Genomic DNA, 27,075 nt, shown 5'->3' on the forward strand with positions numbered 1-27,075 from the left:
AAACCTTCTGACCTCTCTGTCGATATGTTGTAATACACACATCGCCCCGGCAAACTGTGGAGGCTGGATTGGCCTCTGACCTCCTCTCCAGCAGATACAGTAATGTTGATTCTTGCTTCAGGTGTTTTGAGATGTAGTGACAGCGGTGATAGAAAAGCCAGGGGGTGTATACACTGGAGACTGTAGTATAGCTCAGTGGGCTCTAATGCACAGACTCTCCTGAGATAAATGACCATTGACATCTCATTTTCCAAACCAATAATACGAGGTCTGCAGTGACTATTTGGATAGTTGAATAACACATCATGTGAAACAAATTGAGTATTCGTAAAAATGTGTTTATATGATTTCATGTGACATGCAAATTGACTGACTGACAATTTATGAATGGGTCTTATTTAGAGATCAGCTTTTAAATTTAGCTTTAGGTTGTTCTATGCATGTCCTAACTTAAAAAAGAGTTCTTCAAAAATACGTCTTTTAATGAACTAATGCAGATGTAAGTCCTGTCATAATGGACCAAGCAGGTTGCCATAGCAACAGAATGGTTCTGGGTATTTGGGCTTTTTCTTCACATTCACGAAACAAGCTCAAACAACACACATAGACAGGAGTTGTAAATTTTTTTGCGATTTACAAAGATATCAAATTCTCTAGTTTTGTATGTAGTGCAGTTGCCACGACAGCAACACAATCTCCAGCTGTAACGGTAAATGTTGCCATGAAAGATGCAACATTTAGGATTGTGAAGTTAGCGCACATGTGAGCAGGGATCGTTTTGACCATAGACTGTGCAAAATCAATGGATGTAGCTACTGTGATGTCACCCACTGGTTTGTGGACTCCCATTCTGAAGCTTGGAGTTCTGCATTTAAGCTGTTGCCATCTTGATTTAGAGCCAGAAGTGACCGTATTTTGACGAGAAGGTGAAGCTGTGCACCGGGCTTAATAATAATTAACCCCCTGTACAATTGTCATTAACAAGGAAATCAGCAATAGAGACCAAAATAATTTTTTTGTACAAGCCTGTAAACATGTTTATTTCTGCTGTACATTTGGGCATTTTAACAAGGCCCCCAGGAAGTGCACCAGGCTTTGATGCAAATTTTCATGGAGGCTAAACAGTGGTGCTGAAATTTCCTGTATCCATCATGTGATGCCCTGCAGCCCAAACAGACTTTTTCCCTTTGACGTAAATGGCAAAAGAGATGTGTGGAAATCAGTGAATACATTTTTCTCGTTCCACGATCAGGATTTGATCCACTCAGTCCGGTAACATTTGGAAAGTCTAGAAGAGCTGCATGATTATATTAAATTATATGTTTATCCCCATTCAAGTTACTGGAGCGATAAACCAAAAGTTAGCTGCTTCTATGGGTGCTTCTAATACCAGGATCATCCAGGGAACTTCATATGTAGCGGTTGAACCATGTCGGCCTCATGTGCCATTGAGCAACTTTCATAGGAGTGAATTGGGCCCCGCGTTTATCACTGTATCCAGGTCTCTTGTTATATCAAAGATTTTAATATGGGGGTCTGTTGGGATTGATTCGCTTCTGGAACCAGCCTCAAGTGGCCAGTAGAGGAACTGCAGTATTTGGCACTTAAGCGTTTTTCAGCCCTGGAGGTTGCTGCTTGCTCTCAACGCCATTAATATATTGATTAAGAGAAAATGTATTACAAAATATAAAACGTAACAGCTCATAATGTGAAGAACAAGGCCTGTAACATCAAGCTAACTTAGCTGGCTTGCCAGCAAGCAATCAAACTTACCGAGGTCTGCATCAAACAGAGAGCCAACGTGCCTGATTTTAAGATGCTCCAGTGTAATTACTGTGCTTCCATGCTACAAATGTTACAGTTAGCAACCTTTTTGGCCAAGTTACCAGTAAAATACTCTCACACTTTAAAGGTTTTTGGTTGTGAAGGTGTTCATGCTATCGTATACTTCACTCAAGAAAGCAATGTCACTATCGTCATTGGGCCACTACTTACATTGCAGCCAATGATGTCACAAACTAATGGACTATTATGGTCATCGATTTTTGTCGATTATTCATTGCAGCCCTAAATATTATGTCTGTATTCCTCTTCTCATTCTGTCAAACCCTCTGCATTACCCATCCTTACACGTTTTCCATGTTTCCTTCATTTTCTGTCCACCTTTGCCTCTCTTTTCTCACTCACACGTTTATCACTGTCCCTCTTTTTGACGCTTTTATATTTCCTTTTAACTCCCACCCTGCCCTCAATTTTAACACCATATTTCTCCCTGTTTTCACACCGCTTCTCTCCCCTTCTCACCCCCCGCAGGCGGTATGAGGCGTATCCTGTGTGTGCAGACCTGCAGGGCCAGATCCTCGCATGTTACAAGGAGAACGTCGGAAAAACCCTCAACTGCTCCAACATAGCAGCCCTTTACCTCCAGTGTGTCAACAACGCCAAACAGGTGCGTGTTTACTGAATGAAGCGATTTGTCTTTTATCGTTTGTCATATTTCATATAAGCATCATTTGATACACTACGCTAAGATCTTTTGCATATTCATGTATGTATATGTGTTTTAATGCCTGTTAAGTGAACTGAATGAGTTTTCATCGTGTGCAACTATACTCTTTGCACATGAGGAAAATACTTAAACTTTATATTTTAAAACCCTCCAAAATAACATGTTTTTTCCCTTTGAAAAGAATGGCAAGCATGTGCATGCACCCTCGTGGACAAATGATATGTAAGTTAGTGCCTCCTTATCCTGTAGTGTAGCTTTCAGTTGAATCGATGTGTGTATTACAAAGTAGCCCCATGTGTGTGTTAGTTACAGCATACGTCATAGGGATCATAGATGTGCATGGTAGCTACAGTTCCCTTTTTAAATCTAAATGAATTAATGTAACACACACACACACACATATACACACTAGCATCCATTTACATGTGCTGGCTCCTTGCTTTTAGACAGGAGAATATAATTTCCACCAGGCTACTGGCGCCTGAGTAAAGCTCACTCTAAATAGCCGGTTTAAACCTTACGGTCTATTTCCATAATACCTGCTGACACAGGCGTTCCCCTGACTGTCTCTGTGTGTGTTTTAATGTAATAAGACCAGGGGAGTAGCTGCTGCTAGTTGGATACCATTGTCCTTTCCATGCTCTCTCCTTTCATTGCCAAGTGCAAATGTTTTTTTGCCCTCTGTCTCCCACAGTCACACTGTATGGTAATGGTAATGTCACTCAGGTTGATATTAACTTGATTCCCCCTCTCTCACTTTGCAATATGTAACATCACTTGGTCCCAAAAAGGCTCAATTTGCATTCATAGAGCTTTTCTATTAGATTTTTTTTGTGTAGAATTGCATTGTTTTGCCGGAAATGAGGAAAACTGAGTTTTGTGTCTCTCGCTCACTCTTGCGGATATTAGTATGAGATCTAAAAGTCAGATGCAGGCAGATTTTTAAGCTATACATCATGTAAATTGCACAATGTTTTATTCATCGTGTAGATGTATGTGTGTGTGAGTTTAAAACAGCTACCTGTAGCCTCGTCAGGATTCAGCGAGGGTATGTTCATAGTCCGGATGCTGTTATGATCTTGTAAATTGTTTGGAAGCAAGCCTGAGACGATATGTTAATCCGCTTGTGTTTATCACCCTACGGCAATCACAGCACACTCCTGTTCGTCTGCGCTTATCTGTGTAAGACTTGCTTTTAAAGTCATTAGGTGCAGAAAAAAAATATAAACAGTTCTGTGATAAGGCTTTAAAGGAGTAATATGCAGAATTACACAGCCGACAAAATAGGGAGAAGGAATGAAGGAGGATTGATATGAGCTGATGCAGCGTCGTGATTAGGATGTTTACGCAGCTTTATCAGAGCCGAGCAGGAAGCTGCGCTGAGAACAAATGTCAAAGGACGTGACTTTGACCTCCGGAGGTCAGGAGATCCAAACCTGCCCTCTAACAGCCGCCTCTCATCTCCTCGCCCTTTCTGTCAAAGACACTCGATGGCATAGGTCATACCGTTTTCAAACAACAAGATCTCTTTCCCCTTCTTCGTCCTTTCCTTTCAAATCTTAAATTCCACTAAAAACTGCAGCACCACGGGTATAGATGGGGATGTCTAAGATGCCATCTCGCTGGGGATGAAGAACCAAATCCCCCCAAATCTCACTTTTACAATATTGACCCTTCAACTGGAGTCAGCCCGAGAGAGAGGCGTTGTCAGCCGCCCGGCCTTTTGTTGCTGATAATTAGCGTTCTTATCGCCACAGTCAGTGATAACATTTAGACCCACTTTCCCTCTCTTTTGTGCCCTCTCTGCCCTGCCGCCATCCCTCCTTCACTCCCTCCATCCACCATCCCTTCATCCCTAGTCACATTTCTAATGCATTCAGCACTTAACAGGTCCAGATAGCAAACAGTGAGGAAGAGGCAGTCGAAAGGACAGATAAAGTCTCTCTTTCTCTCTCCCTCTGCCTCTATGAATAAGAGTTTATCATGGAAGCCGATCTCTCCATCCACTGCTTGCCTCCCTCATTCCATATTCTCACCGCATGACCGCCTCTTGCTCCCTATCTTTTCCTTCTCCACTTCATTTTTTAGACTGACCCTTCCATCTCCCTTTTACTCTCAAAGGGCTGAGCGAGATCTCTGTTTTTTGGTTTCAGAGGGTGCTGTGAGGTTCGAAATGGAAAAAGAGCCGGCTCATATGACATCATCTTTAATATCGCCGTTTCAATCAAAACTGCTCCTGCTTGCGTACATGTTGATTTAATTTGTCCTTTCAACATTTTTTAGACGGCAGTAAATCTTGGCTCAGAAGATCTTTTTGCTTTTGATGTAATAGATGTGCTTTGGCCATCTGTCCAATCAGTGATTATAGTAAAGTTAATTACCGAGATCTGAGGCCACACTGACACCCATAGAGTAGGGAGATTGACAAATCTCATCAGTAGTCATCATCAACAGTCTGATAAGTTCACTAAATTATATCACTTTACTGTAATGCAGCCTTTAAAACCAGGAAAAGACAAAACTTGTGATGTTACGATATCCAAAATCAAGACAATATCCAGTCATATCAATATATTGACATTGTCCAACCCTACCATAGAGGTTTTTAAGAAACCCCCGGATAGCTACACTTCCCTGGTGGAGAAAACAAATGTAAACAATACGTTATTACTAATAAACCCAGCACAGTTGCAGTAAAACTTCAATTAAAAGCAGAGTCCCAAATAAACGCCCAGTCCCTTTTATTAGCCCAGTGTGGCTACACATTTTGACAAATAAAGGCCTGTCTCAATTAGAGGCCTGGTCTGGTTGGTAGAGGTTCTTTGGATTTATAAAAGCAGGTTGTTGGCTACGTCAAACTCTGTGTCCATTCCTCGATTACCCTGTAAGTTATTCATATTCCCTTAGTCTCTAAGGGTCCTTAAAAAAGCATAAAAGCATCAAAAGGGTTTTTTCCGTAAGAATGAATCCAAGTTGTGAGTATTGTTTTAACAGGATAAAGTGGTGTTGTGTCAGTACGCCCGATGCCGTAATCCTTGAGCGCCGTAACTCTCTCTCTGTAGATGCACTGTCTCTCAGAGCTCGATCAAATGAATGATTCATAATTAATATGTTATGTGAAGCCTAATTTTTATGTAAGTAATACTCAAACCAGTTTAAATAAACAATTTGATTGTATTTCCCATCTTTACTGCGCAACAGTTTTGTGTGACAGAAATTAAAGGCCTGTCCCGTATAAACACCTGTCCCTAATATAAGCCTGTTGATAAGCCAGTAATTTCAGCAAATAATAGCCTGAGTTATTAGTTGAAGTTTAACGATATATCTGTACATATACTGACCTGGACATAAGCATAGGTTGGAGACCTATCTCTACAACTAAGCTCAGAATAGAAATCATTTTCACTGACACTGTAGTAAATCTCTTTCCTCTAATGTTGCTACTTTATGTTCTAGGTATTAGGACTAGGAATAAGTCAGGATACTTTGGCTTAAATAAGTGCCTTATTTCACTTGCCCAAAGACGTTAAACATATCTGTCTGTTTGTATTTAATGATGTATATTGAGATATGTTGGTATATATATATATCTTTATATGTGTCTATGCTGCATATGCCTGCATATGTGTGCACATATGTATGCGTGTTTATGTCTGTGTGTATACAGTTAACTTTTATACTAGCTAGATTATAATAATCAATAAGCCACTCCTTTGTTTTCAATTATTTATTATTAATAGTTATTAATAAAATAGGGCAGCACAGGTGGTTAGATTGTCGCCTTAAAGCAAGAGGGTTCCTGGTTCAAACCCTCTCCGTGTACTGCGGCTTTCCTCTCCAACGTTAAACTCCTGCTTTCTCCTTCAGTGACTCATTGACTCTAGACTGGCCGTAGGTGTGAATGTGAGTGTGAATGGTTGTCTGTCTCTATGTGTCAGCCCTGTGATAGTCTGGTGACCTGTCCAGGGTGTACCCTACCTCTCACCCAATGTCAGCTGGGATAGGCTCCAGCCCCTCTGTGACCCCCAGCAGGATAAGCAGTTACGAAAAATGAATGAATAATAATTACGAAATAATTCTTTTATATATTTTATTCATTATCAGTTATTAATTTATTTTTCTCTCCATTATGTTTTAATTTTTGGTTGCTTCAGGAGGGTGGGGTGTATGTGCTGAATGTTTGTGCATATAAACGCTGAAAAACATGTAAATAAAGGTTTTTAAAAATCTTATTTGTTTCGAGATAATAAAAAATATATGTTGGTACTATTGATTAATAACAGGCCCATGAAAATAAAAACCTCTACCTTTGAAAAGTATAAAGAATTTTCTACAATACTCTTGCTAAATGTCTCTGAATTGATTTTTTGGGAATAACTTTAGTTACCTTTTGTATTTTTTTTGTGTGTGCGTTTTAGATGTTTGTATGCCTGTGTGTAAATGTGTTGATCGGCAGAGATCTCAAAAAGAAAAAAAAAGAAAGAAATCGTAACATACTTACTTGATGTTGCCATGTTCAGAGATCTTCTCATTTGGTACTCTAAGTTATCATAACCAATAGTAATGATCAAAATATGCCCGTTTCCTAACAATCTAGAGTTATCCTTCAAGTGATCTCTTCAAAGTCTGCCCCCAAAACCTCATCTGGATTTTACAGTGTACTGGAGTGTTCGGCAGACTTGTTTGTGTCAATAATCATTTTATGGGCAGATCAATAGAGCACAAAAAATAAACTCAGATTTCTTTGCAGAAATGAAATGTTACTGACATGGACTTATCTCACCCACAACACCATTATATAGTTGGTCAGTGGGGAGGAAGATATTTTTTTTTGTCACTCTTCTGTCTTTCTTTCACTGGTCTTCTCTTAGGCAGTTTTCATCCAGTGGCATCAGCTGCAATAGGCCAGTTCAAATGGTTACTGACAGGGAGTGCTGGGGATTTGTGGTTGCACTTATCGCTAACATGGAATCCACTGCCCTCGGGTCTTTCTCTCTACCAACTCACTTCCATCCTCTTACACTCACTCCATCCTCCACCCTTTTATTGTACTCTCAGGCCTCCCTCTCTCTGTCTTGCCTCTCCTGCGGGACATAATGTCGTTCTCTTCTGTTTATTTGTTTGTCTATTTAGATTTTTTATTTATTTTTTGCCGCTCCATCCCTCTAATGCACTTTTCTCTCTTTTTTTTTTATCTGCAGAACAAGTTGAGGACCGGAGGTTAAGGAAGTTAATAAAAGGAGAGAGCAATGAAGAGTTTATTGTGTGGGATTACTGATTATTGACCGACTGACAAACCAGAGTGGAGGAAAGTGAGGAATGAGTCAGCACCAAGACACGCACCCTCAAAACCAACACGGCGAACCGAACCGGACCAGACTAGAGGCACCGAACACGGCACCCTGATAGAGAAATAGACACCTTTTACCCCTTGATTCCTATCTCCTTCCCTACCTCTCTTACCTTCTGTCTATCTCTCCTGTGAGTACGTAGGGAGGCAGTGACACTCTAAGATTTTGGAGAAGACGAAGAAGTGATGAGACCCAGCAGGCTTGAGCTCGGCCCGCTATAAGGACAGTAAATATAAACCTGGAAGACCACAACAAAGCGACCTCTGTTACAAATCACTTTGACCCATCCCCTCTCATTCCACTCACATATCGTTAGCGAAATAAAAGTCTATTTTTACTAATAAAAGTCAGTCCTATTTTGCTGTCCATAATTCATTGTTTTCCTGCTCCTACTGCACTACCCTGTACACGAAATACACATGTACGCATCTGTTTCTTCTTTGCATCTGTTCTTGTGAGTTTGTGTTATGTTAATAATGTAACAATCTGCTGTGTTGAGCATTCATCCCAACCAACACTTGTGACAACGTCTGATCAGAGGAAATAAAAAGACGAAACGATGCAGGAACTGTTGTTGAACTTTTTCTCCATAAATATTCAGTTCGGGCTCTGTCTCTGTCTCATGTGTGTGTGTGTATTTTATGCTAATTACAGCAAGTATTGTACATCTTTGATGGATACGCGGCCCCTCATGTTGTCACGACGACATTTCGCCAAACGGAGTGAATGAGCCCAAGAGAGGGGAACTGAAGCGCGGGGGGGAAATATTCATCCCAGATGTTCTGGTTCATCATCTATCTTTCTTTCTTTCTTTCTTTCTTTATATAGCTCTGTTGTATGAATCCTCGGTGCGCTCTAGCTATTCAGAGAAAGACCAGGGATTTCCACCTCTTCCTTATCCCCTCATTGTCCCTCTTTCCTTTTACTTATGTACTTCTTTCTGTCTCTTCTTCCTTACTGGAGTGTGTTTCCTCTCTGCTCAGTCTCCCAGGCTAATGTTGCCTTGGAGGAGACGGCTTCTCTACGCTGTCTGCACTCTGCCAGACTCTCTGGGTTGGGTTTAACTGGATAGACAGACACTGTATGTATGTGTGTGTGTGTGTGTGTGTGTGTGTGTCTGGCTTGACAGTGTGTACGTGTGGGCGGGGTAGTAATGCAGCCATCCACACACTTTTTATGCAGTCGCTGTGTGTGTGTGGGAGTGGACGTCAGAGGGACGCCGTCTGGGTTTGATGTGGAGGCAGGTGATCGCAGAGGGGACGTTATCTTAATTCTGCATCAGAGGAAGAAAGTGTGTGTGTGTGTGACGGACAGAGAGAGCGGGAGCGAGGGAGGCTGTGCGTGTGCGTGCAAGCATGTGATTCGTTGTGACTAATCCCCCCTCTGTCTGTCAGTCAGCTGTCCTTTTGCCTTTTGACTTCTGGAGTCTCAAAGGGGTGAGGGGTTGACTTCTATTATGTAGCGTGTGTGTGTGTGTGCGTGCTTTTGAGGGGTTTTCTAAAGGTTAGGGATAATTGGTATTGGAGTTCATGGCAGGTGTTTCTCCGTCCACACAGCAGACCGAGCCTCTTCTGGGTTTTTTTTTTCCCCCCAACTTGTTTTTCCCCCAGTGACTTTGGCACAAGCTGCATGGCTCCTCCATTTGACCCAGTACCTCCGAGCCAAGATAAGTGATTTAACGGTGTATTCTGTCTGTAACAAGATTATATCCCCTCTAATATAATTAAAGAATGATTAGAGAATCATGAGATCCAAACATGGGGCTTACCTTACCTTTTAAAGGCCTCCTCCATGACCTTAACAACGTTTATAAAGTTGCAAAGCCTCTATGAAAACATTTCATCCTAGCAATAGCTTGTATATGCAGCAGGGATGTCAGCTTTGGTTAGTTTTGCTTTCAATATCCTGACACCCATTAACAGGTTTAATTTTTAAGAAGAAAAAACAAAATGACGTATAATAAAAGAGGCCTTTCCTTTTGGTCCATTGCTACATTGACCCAGTGAAATTAAGCACAACATTTCAAAGCGCCGTCTGTTCAAGGGTGGTAAAATTTTTACATTTTGCAATGTACAAGTCTTGTCTTTTACTTTATATTCTGTTGGCTTTGCTGACAGACAGCTTCCAGCTGCATTAACATCCAGAAATATTTGCCCGCTGCCCACCCTTTGGATAGCTAGCTGCTTTGCATTGTGCACTAGCCATGTGGAAGCTAACGTTAGCTAGCCAATTGAGTCATTTGGTGATTACCGCCGGTAGAAATATCTAAATATATATATATATATATATATATATGTAAAAGTCATGTTCACATGTGGGAGGAACGGCAGCGAGTACTCATGCCAGGCCCCCAGGAAAAAAAAAAAAAAAAAGCTCAGCCCTGCAGCAAATTTTTCACCTGTGACCTAGACAGCATTTTCCCCATAGGCCACCATTGTAAAAGAGACGTCTGTAAAACTGTTGACAGGTCAGTTATGAGTTATGAGTTAGTGGTGCATCCCATTTGGTGATTACCGCTGGTAAAAATATGTATTTTCAAAAAAGAAATATATACATGTATCCACCTTATTCCTAGCCCCCATGATACCTTGCATGAATTAGGGGTGCAACTTCCGGCATTGAACTGAAACTGGCAAATATCCAATGGTAACAGTTTGTTTACAGTATTCCTCTTCCCAAGAGCAATTGGGAAATAAAACATGGAACACACCACCTGTTGTAGCTCAAACAGAATTATGTGATCATATCTGCCATCTCAAAGCATTATTTTTTTTTTTTGTCCTTTTCAACGGAGCATGCTAGCAATTAGCTTGCCTTGCTCCGTTAAAATACTGTTAACTTTAACATGGCCTGAGCTAGCTTAAGAATAAAACAGTATTTGCTAAATTGAAGGTAAATTACTTTTGAGAAGAACCACCTTTGGCGGTTAGCCACCAAGAGTAGCCACTGGGACTAACCAATGATAGTCTATGGGACTACTAGCTTACTTCTACTTCCGCTATCTCACTGGAAGTTGTGTACAAGCATTTCTACAGTAGTGCCCTCAGGAATAAGGTGGATATAAAGGTCATGTGAACATGTAGGAGAGGTGGCAGCAAGTACTCCACATGTTGAACAAATGCAAATGTCCTCAGGAAAACTGCTAACCCCTGCTGCAAATTTTTCCCAGTGGCCACCTGTGGTACTGCAGTGAGGTGGAAGATTAAGTAAGCTAGCAGTTGCAGCTTACTGTCACTGTTGCTAGGCGGAATACAGTACAGCCCCTGCAGAGCAGACCAGGAAACCCCGCCTACTAACGGAGTGACACCTGTAGGCCATTATCTCATTTCTTTTCCTTCTCTCCATCATGGATGATGGCTGTTTGACAGGTGAATGTAAATATTTTTGTTTAGTTTAGCGGTAATTAGTGATTAAGGAGTATAAATGCGAATATATTTAAATTGGGGAAATGTTACTCCAAATTTATGTTTAACCCAGTATGTAATTTGATACTATTTCTGTCTCGAGGACATTATCTCACTAAATCTTGTATGTTGTTTGTAGTTTCTGTTTATGGCAGACCACTGGTATCACTATTTATCCCACTATCAGTAAAAAGACGTTAACTACATCAGACACTTCGACCTTAATTATTTCCTATTAACATAGTGCCTTAAGTCTCATCCACACTCTCTAACTGGAGTGATATCTAAAGGGTTACTCAGCCAGCCAAAGTAATATCCAGGAGGTAAACTTCCCTCCATTACACCACCGGTGTAATGGAGGGAATCGGATTGGTGGAACTTGTTTTTAATTTATTTGCTAACATTAACCCCAGAAAACGTGAGCGAACATTCCGACCGGTTCATCACAAGACCGGCTGTACGTTTTATGAACGAGCAACACAGGGTTAAATGAGCTAAATGGGTGATTTTGGCCGCTGCCTTGGTTAGTGCGTGTGTGTGCGTGTGCGCGCGTGCACGCATGCATGGGGTTCGTCTCTGTAAGGTAAACATTGCAGCGATGAAGTCAATGTTTACTGACAGTTACTTATATCTTGTATTTTCACTTCATTAAGATCAGATTCTACAGGTAAAATTACAATAATAAGGTGACTTGACTTGGACTTGACTTGACCTACTACAGGACTTAACTTGACTTGATTTGACATAACCTGTGACTTGACTTGACTTGCCCAAGAAAAAATGACTTGGGACTTACTTGAGACTTGCACATGTGTGACTTGGTCCCATCTCTGTGTACTAGCCATTTGGAAGCTAATGCTAGCTAGAAATTTGCCTCATTTGGTGATTATCACTTGTAAAAAATATCTAAAATATTTGTAAAACTCATGTTTACATGTGGGAGGAATGGTGGCAAGTACTCTACACACTGAATGAATACTGATGTCCAAACAAGTACTCAAGTACTCATGCTAGGCCCCCAGGAAAAACATGCAGTCCTTCAGCAAATATTTCCCAGTATTTCACCAGAGGCCACCATAGTAAGAGAGGGTGAATTCTTTTCTATAGTATGTAAAACTTTAACAAGACACCTTAAACTGGTCAGTTATGACTCTTTCTATTATTACTTTTTGAGACGTTGAGACTTTTATATCTGTAAAACTTTCCTCATGCCAAGAAAAGTGATTTAAAATCTGTGATGTCATCAAAATTAAAGTCTATAAGCTGAGCAGGAACTCAGGCAGGGTGGTGGGAAAAACACTACTGCACATATTCAGTAGGCCGCATACCACGGAACCCAGAAGCTAGAAAACTGTATTGCTGTATGCACCAGGTGAGTAACTCCACTGAAATGAACAGGCGCCATCTTGGCTTCCAGTATGTAGACTGGTTATTATCAAAATCTATGATTCATGCCCATCCCAAGCGGAAAGATGATGGCCACCCTCTGGTCTCCCCCCAGCCTACCTCAGTGAGTAAATAGGCTAGTTTTGAGATGCAAAACCCTTTTAGCATTGTCAACTATATTAACACTTTTAGACACTGCTAATGGTGTGTTGGACTAAGAGTCTCATCCTACTCTCTAATGTGCTATGTGTGAGCTCAGTCCTGCGTGTTCTTTAATGAAGCAATAGGAGAAGATATTCGGTCTCAGTTAATGTAGTTTATTAAGCAGTAAAGGAATAAAATTACAGAGCTCTGGGTCTCAACTTCACGTCCCTGATGAACAACAAAGGTGTGTCAGTTCACGAAGTCTGACCTCCTGTCCTTTCCCTGACCCAGTATATTTGAGCGTAACAGAGTGTCATTGTGCACGCAAGGCGTTGTCCTCTTCTCATTGGCAGTTCCACTTCCTCCTTCACCACACCATGCCCCTGCCTCGTGTTAATCTGACTCCTTCCCGCTGGCGGTTGGGGCGTGGTTCCTGTTTTGAAAGACAAGAGAACAACACAACTCTCTACACGTGCTGTACCTTACTATCTGTACATCACTTTCTATTCTTTTTACCATATATGAAACTAATTATCTAAGCATTGCGATATGTGCTCCTCAGACTTCATGTCTCTTCCTCTCCTGTACTTCTCCACTTCTGCAAAGCAAACACATTCAGATCAGCTGAAATCATCTCAGTATTCTCATTGTTCACATATCTAAAACTTATATAGTGAAACACAACTGATAGTAAAACACATAAAATCATTCTATTCCCAACAGGTGCTAACAGAGCTAGTAACAATGCTAAAGGGGTTTTGCGGCCACTTACTCAACAGGGCAACCTGGGGGAGACCTTTGCACAGCAATGTCGTCCAGCTACCATGGGTATAGACTTACCAGCTGTACTTGCTGAATGAGCGGTGCCACCTCCTAGCATGAATACTTTATTAGCTTTGTTGCTCGTACTTTTACTAAACTGAAGAGTGGCAAAATACACCTATAGACTGGCATGTGTAACGGGTCAAAAATATTCTCAGCGTTTAAGTGATTAACAGTTAACTGTTGACATCCCTAATATGGAGAGTTGCTTCAAAAGTTGCCGAAAAGGAGCTTCTTGAGAGCATTTTGCGTCCTAAGTTTGATGCGTTTCCTGAGAAATAGTACTGTACCTTAAGGAAGAACATAATGCAGTTCAACATAAATGTCGTGCTATATTTGCTGTAATTTATATATATGCCTCATGAACACACTGTTGAATTCTTCCATTTATCTGGTGATAGCAGTAATGAGATTTTAATAGAAGGCTTTTTTATATAAATAAAGAAAAAGTGTTCATAATAACAGAGCGAGCTGAATGGAATAAAAACATTTTTCCCCATCTCAGGGCAACTTCCACAAGTGTTGCTGAGATGTCCTTGAGCACTGAGCTGCTCCTAAATACTGAGCTGCACAGCGGCAACGGGCAGCGCTCAAATTGTGTTGGAGCTCTCGAGGGGACCCGAAGGCCACTGTCTGCGGGGTCGAGGTGATGGAGACTGTGAAGAGTGAGGAGAACAGCATCTGAAATCACAGGTATTTCATGTGAAGGTGAATCAAATACAGCTTTCATTAAGTGTTTTTCACAGAATGGGCAGTGAAAATAAAAAATCAGCTTATCAAATAAACTGATGTAAAACATGAATCCCATTTCAGGAAACCTTTACCAGAATTGTGACCTCAATCAAATGTTTTGCGTGTCACTTTAGTAATCTGCTTTCAGTATTGAAAAATAGTCTTTCAAATCAAAATGTGTAATACATTATAAATCATATTTTTATTCATGATAAGGTTTTTTTTTTTAATGTAGTCCTGATTTTTGCTTGAATTTTTTCACATTAACACTTTACAGACTTTTTACTGCAGCTCAAAAGTGAACAACAGCATCATTATGATTTCTTCAAACCAACCCAAAGTGTCTTTATCTAAATATATTTAGCAGTAACTTAAAAACTTAAGATTTGCCTTCGATTGCTAGACCATTTGGACTGGATTTTGAATGTGTGACTTTTCTCCTTTTGTACATTTTTGTTTTCTTTCTTTGTTTTTAATTGTTATGTCTCTTGGACGTTGCCACCTCAGGAAAATCTGTTACCATTTAGTCCAAAATTTTTGTGCCAAAGAATTCTTCTTTCATTGTTTTCCCAGTTTTTCAGCCTTGCACAGCACTGCTATGACTCATACACTGAACAAAAGTATAAATGCAACACTTTTTTTTTTGTGCTTCTATTTTCACTGTGAACTGAATGTTCATCTCAGTAGCATAAGCCATCTCCGATGTCGTGTCTATGAATTTGGCAGTACATCCAACCGGCCTCACATTTGCAGACCACGTTTAAGGGTGCAGTCAAACCAAATCCAGTGATGTGTGAAAACGCCACTCCTCCCATTCATCTGAATGTAGGCAACCACAGGGTTATATAATATAAACTTGCCGGCCTGCGGCAAAAAGTTTAAAAAGGTTAATTTTTAGAGAAATGCAACCCAACACTACATTGCAATGGCCGATAACGTGACCAGAAAAATACCTGCAGTCCAGGTGAACATGTAACACAGTCTCCATCTATTGTTAACTCTTATAGTGAGTAAATTAAGTATGTATAAAGCTTGTGTGTACTGTCCTACAAAGAAGAGCACTCGCTTTTTTGTGTCTGCATATGTGTGTATTTTGCAGCAGTACAAATACTACAGTTATGATGATCAAAAGGAATTTTGCAGATCTTTTAAGCCAACATAAACTAACTCACTGAAGATAAATACTCAGTTTCCTGAGATGGGGATATTGGCTTTCTCTCCATCCTTCACTCCCCCACAAATGGGCCATTCAAGTGACACTTCCACACCACTGCACAACCCTGCGGCTAATCCAAGCTGCAGTCTCCAAGGTTAAAAAAAAATCAAACCAACAGGGGAGTGCCAAAAACTGCAGTTCTATGAATCTCTGCTTGAGGCTGGTTTCAAAAGCTAGTCAATCCCCATAGAACCCCATGTTAAAATGCCCAACTTTACAGCATAAATAACCATGTTTAGATCTTGGTACAAAAAACACTTCTGTCTCTATAGCTACTTCTGACATTCATGACAACTGTACAGGGGGTGAATTTTTATATTATTCACCTCTTAACATTTTATTAAGGCTTAAAGTTATGCATATTTAAGGGTGCTTTCAAGGCGTTGCTGCAGTCTGAGAGTCAGATCCACCCACTCGTCCAAATGTGGTCACTTCTGGCTCCAAAAAAACAAGATGGCGACAGCTGAAATGCCTAACTTGAGGCTTCAAAATAGAAAACCACAAAAATGGGTGACGTTACGGTTATTTTATACAGTCTGGTATTTTGGAATGGGCTTTTTCACTTGGTGTTCTGCCTTGCAATATTTGCTTCTCTCTTTTCTCAGCGCTTCGTCTGCAACTTTGGCAACTTCCTCTTGGATGTGTACTGCTACCTGATTACTATCTTTTTATAAAGTCCCAACCTCACCTGTGGGCTGTTTTTGGCTGGGGACTTCACATCCATAAAGACAAACGTTTGGAAAATACAGGCAGAGGGCATTCTCTGCAAGGCCATACACTTGTAGTGGATGGTAAGTGTAACTGTACAGGGGTGATTTTTTTTTTATATAACTTACCTGCTTACATTTTATTAAGGCTTAAAGTTGCACATAATTAAGGGCGCACCACTTTGAATGTCAGGCTGTCTGCCAATAGTGTCCTCAGCTTCTCAGTCAGATGCACCCCTCACTCCTCCACAGTGCCAGCCTCTCCCCCAAATATGGTCACTTCTAGCTCCAAAAAACCCAAGATGGCAATGGTTGAGATGAGCCACCTGGACAGCTGATGCAACAGTTGTTTTTTGCAACCAAAGAATTTCTGCAAAAACCATCAGAAACTGTCAACCTTTTGTGTGCATAGGAAACGTCTTTTTTTTAATAACTTGTGAAAAATAGGAGCAAAAACAAGCGTTAATACAACATTATTTCATGAGCATCTGTGGTGGAGACAGTGCAGATCATTGTGTTCATTCTTAGTCTTGTATATAAGGGTGTAGGAAGATGATGATGGAGGACAGGTCTGTCTCGTTATTAGCCACTGATTTGACACACTTGGGAGACACTAGGAGAGAGTCTTCTCACTGTATAACGAAATACTGAGAAGTCACAGACATGCACAGCGTAGGGAGGAAATGTGGAGTACATTCAGAGTGTTGCACCCTGTCCCAAGAGAAAATCGGCATGTGATGTATCAGCATCTGTCAGTATGGCTTTCAGTGTTTCTTTAACAGCTCTGTACCATCTGTCTGTGTATGAACAGAGAAACTTTGTCACTCCCAGCAAACCTGCTCTGGCATTGGACCGTATAAAGCGATTAGGATAAAGCTACAATTTTGTTTCAGTGCTTTTATGATATTTCAGTCCTATATTGCCTCTGTTCTCTAAAGCGGCTGGAAAAAAAAAAATACCAGATGCACTCAACTCTGTGTTACAAAAGACAACATCCGCCACCATGATGACTAATCACATTTGATTTAATGACCTCTGTTGAAAAAAAAATAGCTTTTCCCTTGAAAGTTTTCCACACACTCCCTCTCCGGCTCTTATCCGTCTGTGCGGCTCTTTGTGCCTTTTAGTGTCTCTCCACACAGTCAGTCCCCATTCTTGTGTTTGCATATACTCTTTTTGTTCTTTTGTTCCATCTCACTCTCCCCCTGCTTGTTTTTTTTTTTGTCCTCTGACTTTTTCCACTTCTTTCTTTCTCTCACTCTCTAACTCATCAAGGATACTGAGGAATAAGCTGGCAGCCTGAGGGGCGGATCTGTTGGCGGTGATTGGCTCTCCTTGCTTGCCAATGAGGTGTGAAGCGTCTGCCACGCTGCTGTAACTCTACTCTGAGGGCCACCCTCGCCTCCTTGCGCGTCCACATACACACACAGTTTCACACAATATGCTTTAAATAGATACAAGCTCTTGACAAATGCGTTCACCCACACAAATTAAAAACACAGCAGAAGACACTACGGTAATGTGGTTATGGCTATGTCTAAGCAAGGACACTTTGTCTTGTTTGGACTTCAGTTAGAGTGACGACACACACATACACACACACAAAGAAATGTTCTTGGTTGCCAGCGATGCCAGTGGGGCCTGCAGATGAGAGTCGACCGTCATACACTCCATTCTAGTAATGGGCAGGCAGATGGCAGGCTGCTCTGTAGCCTCTGCTTAGGCTGATGGCTCTATTCATCAGGCTGCTCGGCCTCCCTGCAGCCCTGCACCGGGCTACAATTTATAGAGCTCTCTCTCCCTCACACTCCCCTCTGCTATTCTCTCCTGCTCTTATTTATTTGTACTTTTTTGTTTTAGTCTGCACCTCTTCTCTTATTCTCTCTGAGTCTGTGCTGGTGTCTGTCTGCTTGGCGCCATAAAAAGCTGTTTCATTCCAGCTCGAGTTTTCTGCTGCTGGGGGAGTGAGTTATTGGCTCGCTGTTAGAAAGTGCTGCTACCTTACTCTTCTTTTTTTTTGGCACGCTGAAGATTTGGTCATGCAAACACTTTTTGGAGGCAGAGCTGCTTGGTGGCAGAGGAAGTCTCACTGGGCTGAGTCAAACTTTAGCAGTTATTGAGCCAAAGCCAGTTTACTGCAGTGGAAGTTATCTATGGTCAAATAAAAAGGAAGAATTCTTAAAGCAGTTGTTTTGATATTTTGGGAAATACACTTACTGGCTTTCTTACCGACAGTTACCTAAGATATTCGATGTCTCTACATGAGGCTACAGTCAGCAGGTGGTTAGCTTAGCCAGCTTAGCACGAAGACTGGAAACAGTCCAAAGGAAACAAGGAGCCTGTTTACACCTGGTATTAACATACATCTTGGGTGATCCATTGACAAGTGGACAGCTCAGGGTCTGTCTAGTCAGACCTGGCATTATCATGCATCTCCACATGGATCTCAAGTGACCACTTGTGATCTCATCTCACTTCCTCGTTCTATAAGCAGATAAACATGTGACTCAATTTGGTTAGCAAAAGCCGACGGGAGGGTTGTCTTGCTATAGGCATGCCTACAGCCTTTACTATTTATAATGCATAAAATCTTGGGGCGATCTCTAGCCCACCTGCTAAAGTGTGTGCCCCATGTAGGCTGAGCCTTGACAGGGGCATTCCCCCTCTCTCTCTCTTCTACCTTTCCTGTCCTCCTTCAGCTGTACTGTCAATAAAGGCAAAAACCCACCCAAAAAATAATGTTAAAAAACAAACAAAAAAGAGTAAAATCTTAATTGTAGGGATGCCTGAACGCAGTGTAGTGTGTAGTGTAGTGTGACCACTACACTAAACTGTTTCGCTGTCGGTGTGACTTTGTTGGAACCAATTAATGACTGCTGCTGCTGCTGTGTTCGCTCAAGTTTTGAACTGTCTGGAAGGAGAGCACATCCGAAAGTTTTCTTATCCAGTGGGGAATCAGATTACATCAGACAGGTATACGTCAGCTGAGTAGGCGGTCCTTCACTGTGGCCCAGGACATGTTAATGCAGTGGTTCCCAACTGGTCCAGCCACAGGGTCCAGATTCCTCCTTAGTCATTAGTTCAAGGTCTACAGTGTTTGATACATTCAGTGTCATACTTGCATTTGGCCATGCTGTTGAGCGAGTTTAATGTCTCTGTCAAGTAGCTGTTTGTTATTTACTCACTCTACAGCAGGAAACGGCACTTTAAAAATCAAAGATAGGTGCCGGAAATTCACTTTTAAAATAAAATGTGTGTTTTTCCAGACCTGACACATTTGTGAGTCACTTGCAGTCCATTTAGAATGGACCCGCGACCCACATTTGGACCGTGACCCACCAGTTGGGAACCACTGCATTAGCGCACACACTGCTGAAAGAATGTTACCATCTTAACATGCATTAAGGGCACACCAGGTGTAAACTGCATCTGCCTTTCAGGCCATTTAATGGTGGACTTTTTCTTGCTGTAACTTCTGTCGTCACTCTGATGTTCCTGCTGACAACAGACGTTATCTGAGTTGCAGCTCCCAGCCAAGAAATAGTCTGGCACATCACTCATTGTAAAAAACAAAACTTGTAGTTTTTACCCATTTTTTCCCCTTGATTAAACAAACAAGCACACATGGAGCGAGCGGTGGCTCCCTAGGGCTCCAGCCTCAAATGTTTTCTCTAAAGCTTCTGATCTTCTAGGTTTGTTAAATGCCTTCAACTTTTTGTCATTCAGATTATAATACATGCCCATGTTGTTCATCCTACTATACTATCCCCTGAAGAAATCTAATATAATTGATTAAATATTCCTCTGTTGGCCTAATATTCAATTCATAGCACTGGAGCCACAGTCAGTTGGCATTGGTGGGGATCCTTGATTTGCAATTAGAACAGCCCAGATTCTTGTGGCATGGATTCAAAATGTGGCAGATTTGTCAGCTAAACATTCATTCTGTGAACTTTACTCCAGTGTAGTAACAAAAACAGGTTTCAAGATTAGTAATGCTGTTTATGCAAATTCCCTACTCTATCTATGTTGTGTCACTTAAAAAATAGTAATGGGACAATTTTTGGATCTTTTTAGGTGGCAGATGTGAAAATTAGTCATCCTCAACATTTGTTGTGTTATGGTTTCAGAATGATGAAGACAGTTTGAGAACAATTAGATACAGAGTAGATAGTAGGCTTTATAGTATGATTTTCTTCCATGGCAACTATCAGATTTTGCCAAAATGTATACAGATTTTTTGGCATTCTATCATCTTAAATGGCTTGAAAATAGCGCATGGATAGCTACAGCAAATGGGGAAAAAAGCTCTTGGGGAGCATGGCCCTGGACCCCTGTAGGTTTAAGATGAGCCATGAATGTTAACAATTTTCGGCTCCACACCAGCAAAGGAGATCTAATGTTGCCTAGCTGTTTCCAGTTTTTATGCTAAGCTAAACTAAACTGCTTTGGTTGATATTTACCAGAGTATATTTACAGGAGAAATATTAGAGGTGTCAACCTTTGCATTCAGCTCATGGAAAGAAGGCAGATAAGCGTGTTTCCACAAACTTTTGAACTGTCTCAAAGACATAAATGATTACTGCTCCTGTTTAATTATGTACAACAATGGTAACCTATAGATAGTCAGTCGAACAAAGCAGATTCAGTGGACAGGCATGAACTAGTGCTGCTAGTTTTTTGATGAAAGTTTTGCAAAGGAGAGGAAAACTGCGATACACTGACCAGCCAAAACATTAAAACCACTGACAGGTGAAGTGAATAACATTGATAGTTTCATTACAATGCAATGTTCTGCTGGGAAACCTTTGGTCCTAGCATTCATGTGGATGCCCCTTTAGGCACTCCACCCACCACTTCTTTCTGCCACTGCCATTAGGGAGTGCCGTTGCCAATAGGGGGGTGTACTTGGTCTGTAATGTCATTTGGGTGGGTGTAGCATGCCAGATGACATCTACATGAATGCCAGAATCCAATGTTCCTCAGAAGAACATTGCATTGTAACAAAATGATCAATGTTATTCACTTCACCAGTCAGTGGTTTTCATGTTTTGGCTGATCGGTGTATATTCCTCTATAACACACAGTAGCTGTTATACTACTAGCTCAGCAACTAAATATAAACATGTACCACTGAAAAAAAAACCTCAGCAGATTGCATAAGTGCGTTTAAGTGCTTCTCTTTTCTTGCCAGAGGTTAGTTTGACCCTGCAACAGCTTTTTAAATTGGTAACAGATCTGTTATGAGGACAACAAGTACGTCAGTTAAATTAGCTTTAATTATGTATAAATAACAGGCTTGCTGTGGTGGCATGAAAAAACTACAGAGATAAACAACAGTGGTGAATATGTGATATAATAGGAGCAAAGGAAAGAAAGGAAAATTATGTGGGGGAAAGAATGTAACATGGTTGATCTCTATCACAAAAGCTGTTTAAAAGATTCAACATCAGCTCTGGTGTTGGTGGTGGTGCACTGGATGGATTGGCCATGCACGTATGTGTGTGTGTGTGTGTGTATGAAGGTAGACAGAGGCAGTGAGTGAGAGCTTGGCTTTGACTCTCAGTTTCCCTCCAGAGATAAAGTGAGCGGTAATGAGGCCCTGAGCTGCTGCGCTGAGGAGACAGTAGGACCGCCAGGGGAGGAGGATGACCTTGTAGACCATGAACACACACACACACACACACACACACACACACTGAAACCTTAAAGCAGTCAAACTATCTGTAAATGTAAAAGTTGCTGGAAGCTGACAGTTTCGTTCCTTGTATATATTTTTAGATGAGGCTAAATGGAAAACGTGCCATTGTCCTGTGATGGAGTCTAATCTCCAGAACCAGAAGAGTAGAAACCCCCAGTACAATAAAACACAATCCACTTTAACAGACTTTCAGAGAGGTGCTAGTTCAGCATCAGTGTTTGAAGCTGTGGTTTTTGATGCTCTTGTGCTGTAGATACAGTCCATTCACCATAATTAATGCTCATGTTGGTCAGTTGATTATATTTTAACTGCATCGCTTCCTAAAGACACAATAAAAGCTCCACAGACTTTTCTGTAGTTTTAATGTGAGGGAGGTAACAGATTGCAGGTTTGAAGTGTGTCTACTGTGTCTGTGTTCTGTAGAGTGACAATAACAAACCTTCGTCTTGCTCTTTTCTGGGCTGCGCGACTAAAAAACTGGCTTACTGGAAGGCTGGAGTCAGAAAAACAATAAGACAGAAGTTCGGTAACGAGAAAAAAACTCCATTGTTGACAAGAAAAAACTTTGTGTTTGTTTCTGTTTGACATTTCATACTTCAACTGTGCAGAGGAAGTTTTCTTTTTTTCCCTCTGGTACATTTTTAAGCTGATTTTCTAGTTTTATACTGTGATGCCTTTTAAATGATGAAAAGTAACCAGAGCCAGTTGTTTGGATTTTCCTGGTAGAGCTGCACAGTTAATAAATCATGTTTTAATGTTGTATTACTGCTCCATGAAAACTGTGCAGCTGCATAATGGTACTCAGTCAGCTCACTGTATTGTATTACAGTGTATTGCTGGTTTTTCCATGATGCTACAGTGTCACAGGAAATGATTTAATATAGCTGTACAGAGGCATGGTTAATGTAGTCACGACAGCACAACAGTAGTACACCACCCTGCACTGCTTTACCATGACAGAACAGTGGTATGGTGAACTGGCAACAACCATGATAATCTCTATATAGAGAAATCTGTAGGGGCGACCTCCAGCTTACCTGGTAGAACGTGTGACTCATGTAGGAGTCCTTGGCAGTGGCCTGGTTTCTATTTCGACACACAACTCTTTGCTGTGTGTCATCCCCTCTCTTTCTCTCCCTCCTTTCCTGTCACTCTGCAGCTGCTCTGTAATGAAAAAGTAATAAATGCCCTAACGCAACCAGATACTGCATATAAATCCAGAATCTGTGGGCAACAGCACAAGATTTTGGTACTGGAAGCATTCTGACTTCATTTATAGACAGAGTAGTATTGATCACGTTTGAGTGGGCCTGGGTTGCATGCAGGTAAACAGACTGACTCTAAAATGCAAAGTTGCCGGCCTTCAGCTATCAGCTTTTTATTTGCCTTATTAGCTGGCTTACTTGTAAAACAATCTGGTTGTTGTTTCTGAACTCCAGCTCCATACTAACATCTGAAGCTGCTCTTTAGACTGTAAATGATGACAGGCGCACAAAAGAGGAAGTCTCGGCCCCAGTATCTGTTATCCGGATATCTACTGGCTACACTAGAACCTCAAGTTGCCAGGAACAGCGCTGAGCTTTGATGCCAATTTTACATAGTGGCCAAACGTGGAATTACAACTTCCAGGACCGTCACATGATGTTTTTCCCATAGACTTACATGGCGATAGAGACGTTCATAGATCCATGGGTAATTTAATTTTGTTTTGAGGGTCACAACCCCTGCAAAATGAGTCATTTCTCTATTAGTATTTAATCCGTTCAGCCCGATAACATTTGGGAAATCTAGATGAGCTGCACATTTAAATCATTTTTATCCCCATTCAAGTTATTGGATGGCTTCACTAGACACCACTTGGCTGCCATAAGTCTCTAGTGTGCTTGCTTTATGGACTCCACAATGGAAGATCTGGGTAATTTCATACCAAGGAAATCAGACATTTTTGGCTTCATGAATGGGACCCTGCCTCCAACACAATATCCAATTCTCTTTATACATCCATGCGGAACCCCCTGAAATACTGGCTCTTGCTCCCAGAGGCTAAATTGTTGTCAGACCAAAGGCTGATGGGTTCAGAAATTGCGACCATGATGGTACAGTACTATGGACTGCTAGCTTGGGGGACCCTCATTGTCATGGTGACAGTTATAAACACTTGGTTAATGGGCCAGTGTGTAATATTTGGCATGGTTTATTGTCAAATCTGAATCTGAATATTCTACCCATTAATATGTTTATATAAGTGTATAATCGCTATAAAAGGGGAGGGGGTGCCCGGAGGTATGGTAAACGAGAATGTGTGTATGGAGTGTGTGTGTTACGCCAGAAGAGTCAGAGTTTGGGACGGAGTCTTTTACCCCCTCGAGTGTTACTGGAGTTTTTGGAGTGCTCAAATAAACTGGCCTTTTTCCCGAACGCTACTCTGGTCTCCTGCTCGTGAGGGATTCATTACAATATCATAACATGGTTTAGATTTCTAAATAAACATTCACCTCGTCGCTAGATAGACCTACTCCTGAAAAACTCGTGTCTGCGCAAGGCTTTTTGTCCCTACGAGGCCACCGTCATTTACCCGATGGGAGGGGTGAGCAAGTGAGCCCTGCAATCTGGAATTTGACAACTGATGTCACTGTTTTCAACGGTTTTCAACCCATTTTACACAGTGGCCCTTTAAGGTTCAGGAGCAACCGTGGTCATGCCCAGTGTTGACTGATGGTTGAAAATCTAGATACATTATCACACTAGTTGGATTATATCCAAATGTAGCGCAAAGAAAATGCAAATTAATGTACTTTTCCATCAACTATTGTTAAATATTGGGAGTCAAGTGCCATTATACCACTGCAGAAGAACAGAGCCAATCAAACCTCAAACCAATCAAACAAAAGAAAAAATAGATGTATAATAACAGAGAACACTAGACAATGGAAATAGAGAGTTTTGAACAGCTAATATTACAGCCATGTGCTCTTGGAAGAGTTCTGTTCACAGCCCTTTAAGCATGTTAAAAGCCTTTTAGAGAGGATGAAAAGAGCTTACAGCAGCCTATGCAATGACAATATATTATTATTTGTTTGATTTTAAGGTCCTCCTCCTTGTATACATAGCTGTTATTAGTTGTTCACTGAATCTGTTTCCATTGTCGCATTTACTCCTTATTGATGCACCAACTTTTCCACCTCCCTAAAGTGTAAAAACTTTTTTGCAATGTTGTGAATTTTTGTCAGATTTTTGTCATTTCCACACAGATTTTTATATACACAAATTGGAAATGCACATAATAAGAGGTGGATGGAAAAGCACCCACTGACAGTCCTTTGAATACAGTACTGCAATAGCAAATAGCAAAATCCTACCAGCTGACAAACCTCTATCACCTTATGGTGTTTATTATATCACCCACATGGTATACCAATATGGCAGTGGCCACATTGCCATGCAGTTTTGCTATTTTATAAGTCTATTTCTTTTATTAAAAACAATCCCAACTACTAAAATGAAAGAAAAGCACTTTCACATGTACAATAGGTTACTATCTATTCTTTATCAGCTGCTACACACTGAATGGCCCGACCAAGATGTCCAGAAGCACTGTTACGGTTAGATACTCCCTACATGTTCGAGAGGCATATGACTATGCCACAAGCCAGTGGCTACTAAACCTGTTACATGGCCCCCGCATAAGCCTATCCATCCGTGACCTGCAAGAAGCCAGTTTAGACTAATCCCCACAGCTGTAAAAAAATGTTTTCTCATCCTTCAGAAGAGGATTTAAATTACTTTACACTTACAACTTGTGCTGTGGCTTGCCTGCGATGTGGTGTGCAGCTGCTGCCTGGAGCGTTTCTGTTGTTAATTTTGTCCACAAGTCCAATACACTTGGGTGACCAGGGCCCATTTATATACAGTGTGCTCGCATTGTATCCTTCTGAGACCTACACACACACTGAAATGTACTTTATCGTCGCCTTTTTATTGTCATGTGAAATGCTTTGGCACATAAACACATACGGTTGAAGCTAAACACACACACCTGTGCACCTGCTCGCACAAATACAGACAGAAGGAGAATATAAAGACGCATATCGTTATTTATTATTTACAATACGACCATAGCTCATGCACATGCACACTCTCACTTTGTTAGCTAAGCGCCAGAGGGCAAACAGGAGATATTGCACATTAAAACACACACATACATACACACACTCGAGCATGCTTTGTGTTTGAGACCTCATTGTCCCCCAACGGTTGTGTAAGGTGCCTCGAGGCATCAGCAACACAGACACACACTCAAACATGATTATCTACATTTGATTTGTGCGATTGGGTCATATCGGGACGGATGACATCATGGAGTCCTCATCTGCAATACACACACGCATCAATGTATAACCCAGAGGACACAAACACATGGTCAACACTCAATACAGCTGTGTGACGTCAAGTTTTGTCATCTGGCATTGAGTGTGGAGCATTATTGATTGTTGTGTGATAGCGTGTGTACATACATACGTGTGCGTCCATTAGTGGCAAAGGCACACATTTTCTAAATTGCCTCTCTCCTCCCATTTAAGTCTAGACTACATCCAGAAGATTCACTGGTGCAGAACCTGTATGACTTTGAACTGTAAGAGGAAATCAAAAGCTCTATATACTGCACACAGAGGAGTCCGGGGCCAAGATTTGATCTGTGAACCTTCATGCTGTGAGATGACAGTGCCAACCACTGAGCCCTGTGATGTCTGCAGACTAACATCTGGTAATATGATGGTAAATACGGCCTGATCTGACTGTGCAAAGCAATTTGGCAGGTACTTTGAGGTATGACACTTTGCCCGGCTGCATCATACATAAATGGGTCTTGGGTAGGGCTGGCTATCCTTACTTGATACCGAAATATGCCAGTACCAGTAGTATTGAAACTTTTCTAGTCAAAGCATACCTGCATTTGATCCTTTTTGCACCTACATCTAGAAAAACAGATTTTGCTGACCGCCAATCACTGCAAGCAGTCTTTGATTTAATGCAATATGTGATTGGCCCACTACCACAGCAGCCACAACCTACACAGTCTACCTCATCTCTGGCCCTGCTTTT

The 27,075-nt window shown here is 41.2% G+C and overlaps 2 protein-coding genes across 2 annotated transcripts in view; both read left to right on the top strand.

Annotated features, from left to right (window-relative positions):
* The window catches only part of chchd3a (coiled-coil-helix-coiled-coil-helix domain containing 3a), a 111,534-nt gene extending 103,106 nt beyond the window's left edge, over positions 1-8,428 (top strand). Inside the window, exons 8-9 of the mRNA XM_049567025.1 lie at positions 2,314-2,449; positions 7,711-8,428. Coding sequence (XP_049422982.1) covers positions 2,314-2,449; positions 7,711-7,734 — 160 coding nt within the window. The 3' untranslated portion in view covers positions 7,735-8,428. The remainder of the gene's footprint in view (positions 1-2,313; positions 2,450-7,710) is intronic.
* A 5,869-nt stretch (positions 8,429-14,297) lies between these two features.
* plxna4 (plexin A4) overlaps positions 14,298-27,075 on the top strand; it is a 364,224-nt gene continuing 351,446 nt past the window's right edge. The window contains exon 1 of the mRNA XM_049566659.1: positions 14,298-14,309. The gene's annotated coding sequence lies outside the window, so the exon portion shown is untranslated. The remainder of the gene's footprint in view (positions 14,310-27,075) is intronic.

The sequence above is a fragment of the Epinephelus fuscoguttatus genome, linkage group LG22 (assembly GCF_011397635.1).
Source record: "Epinephelus fuscoguttatus linkage group LG22, E.fuscoguttatus.final_Chr_v1".
NCBI classification, from domain to species: domain Eukaryota; kingdom Metazoa; phylum Chordata; class Actinopteri; order Perciformes; family Serranidae; genus Epinephelus; species Epinephelus fuscoguttatus.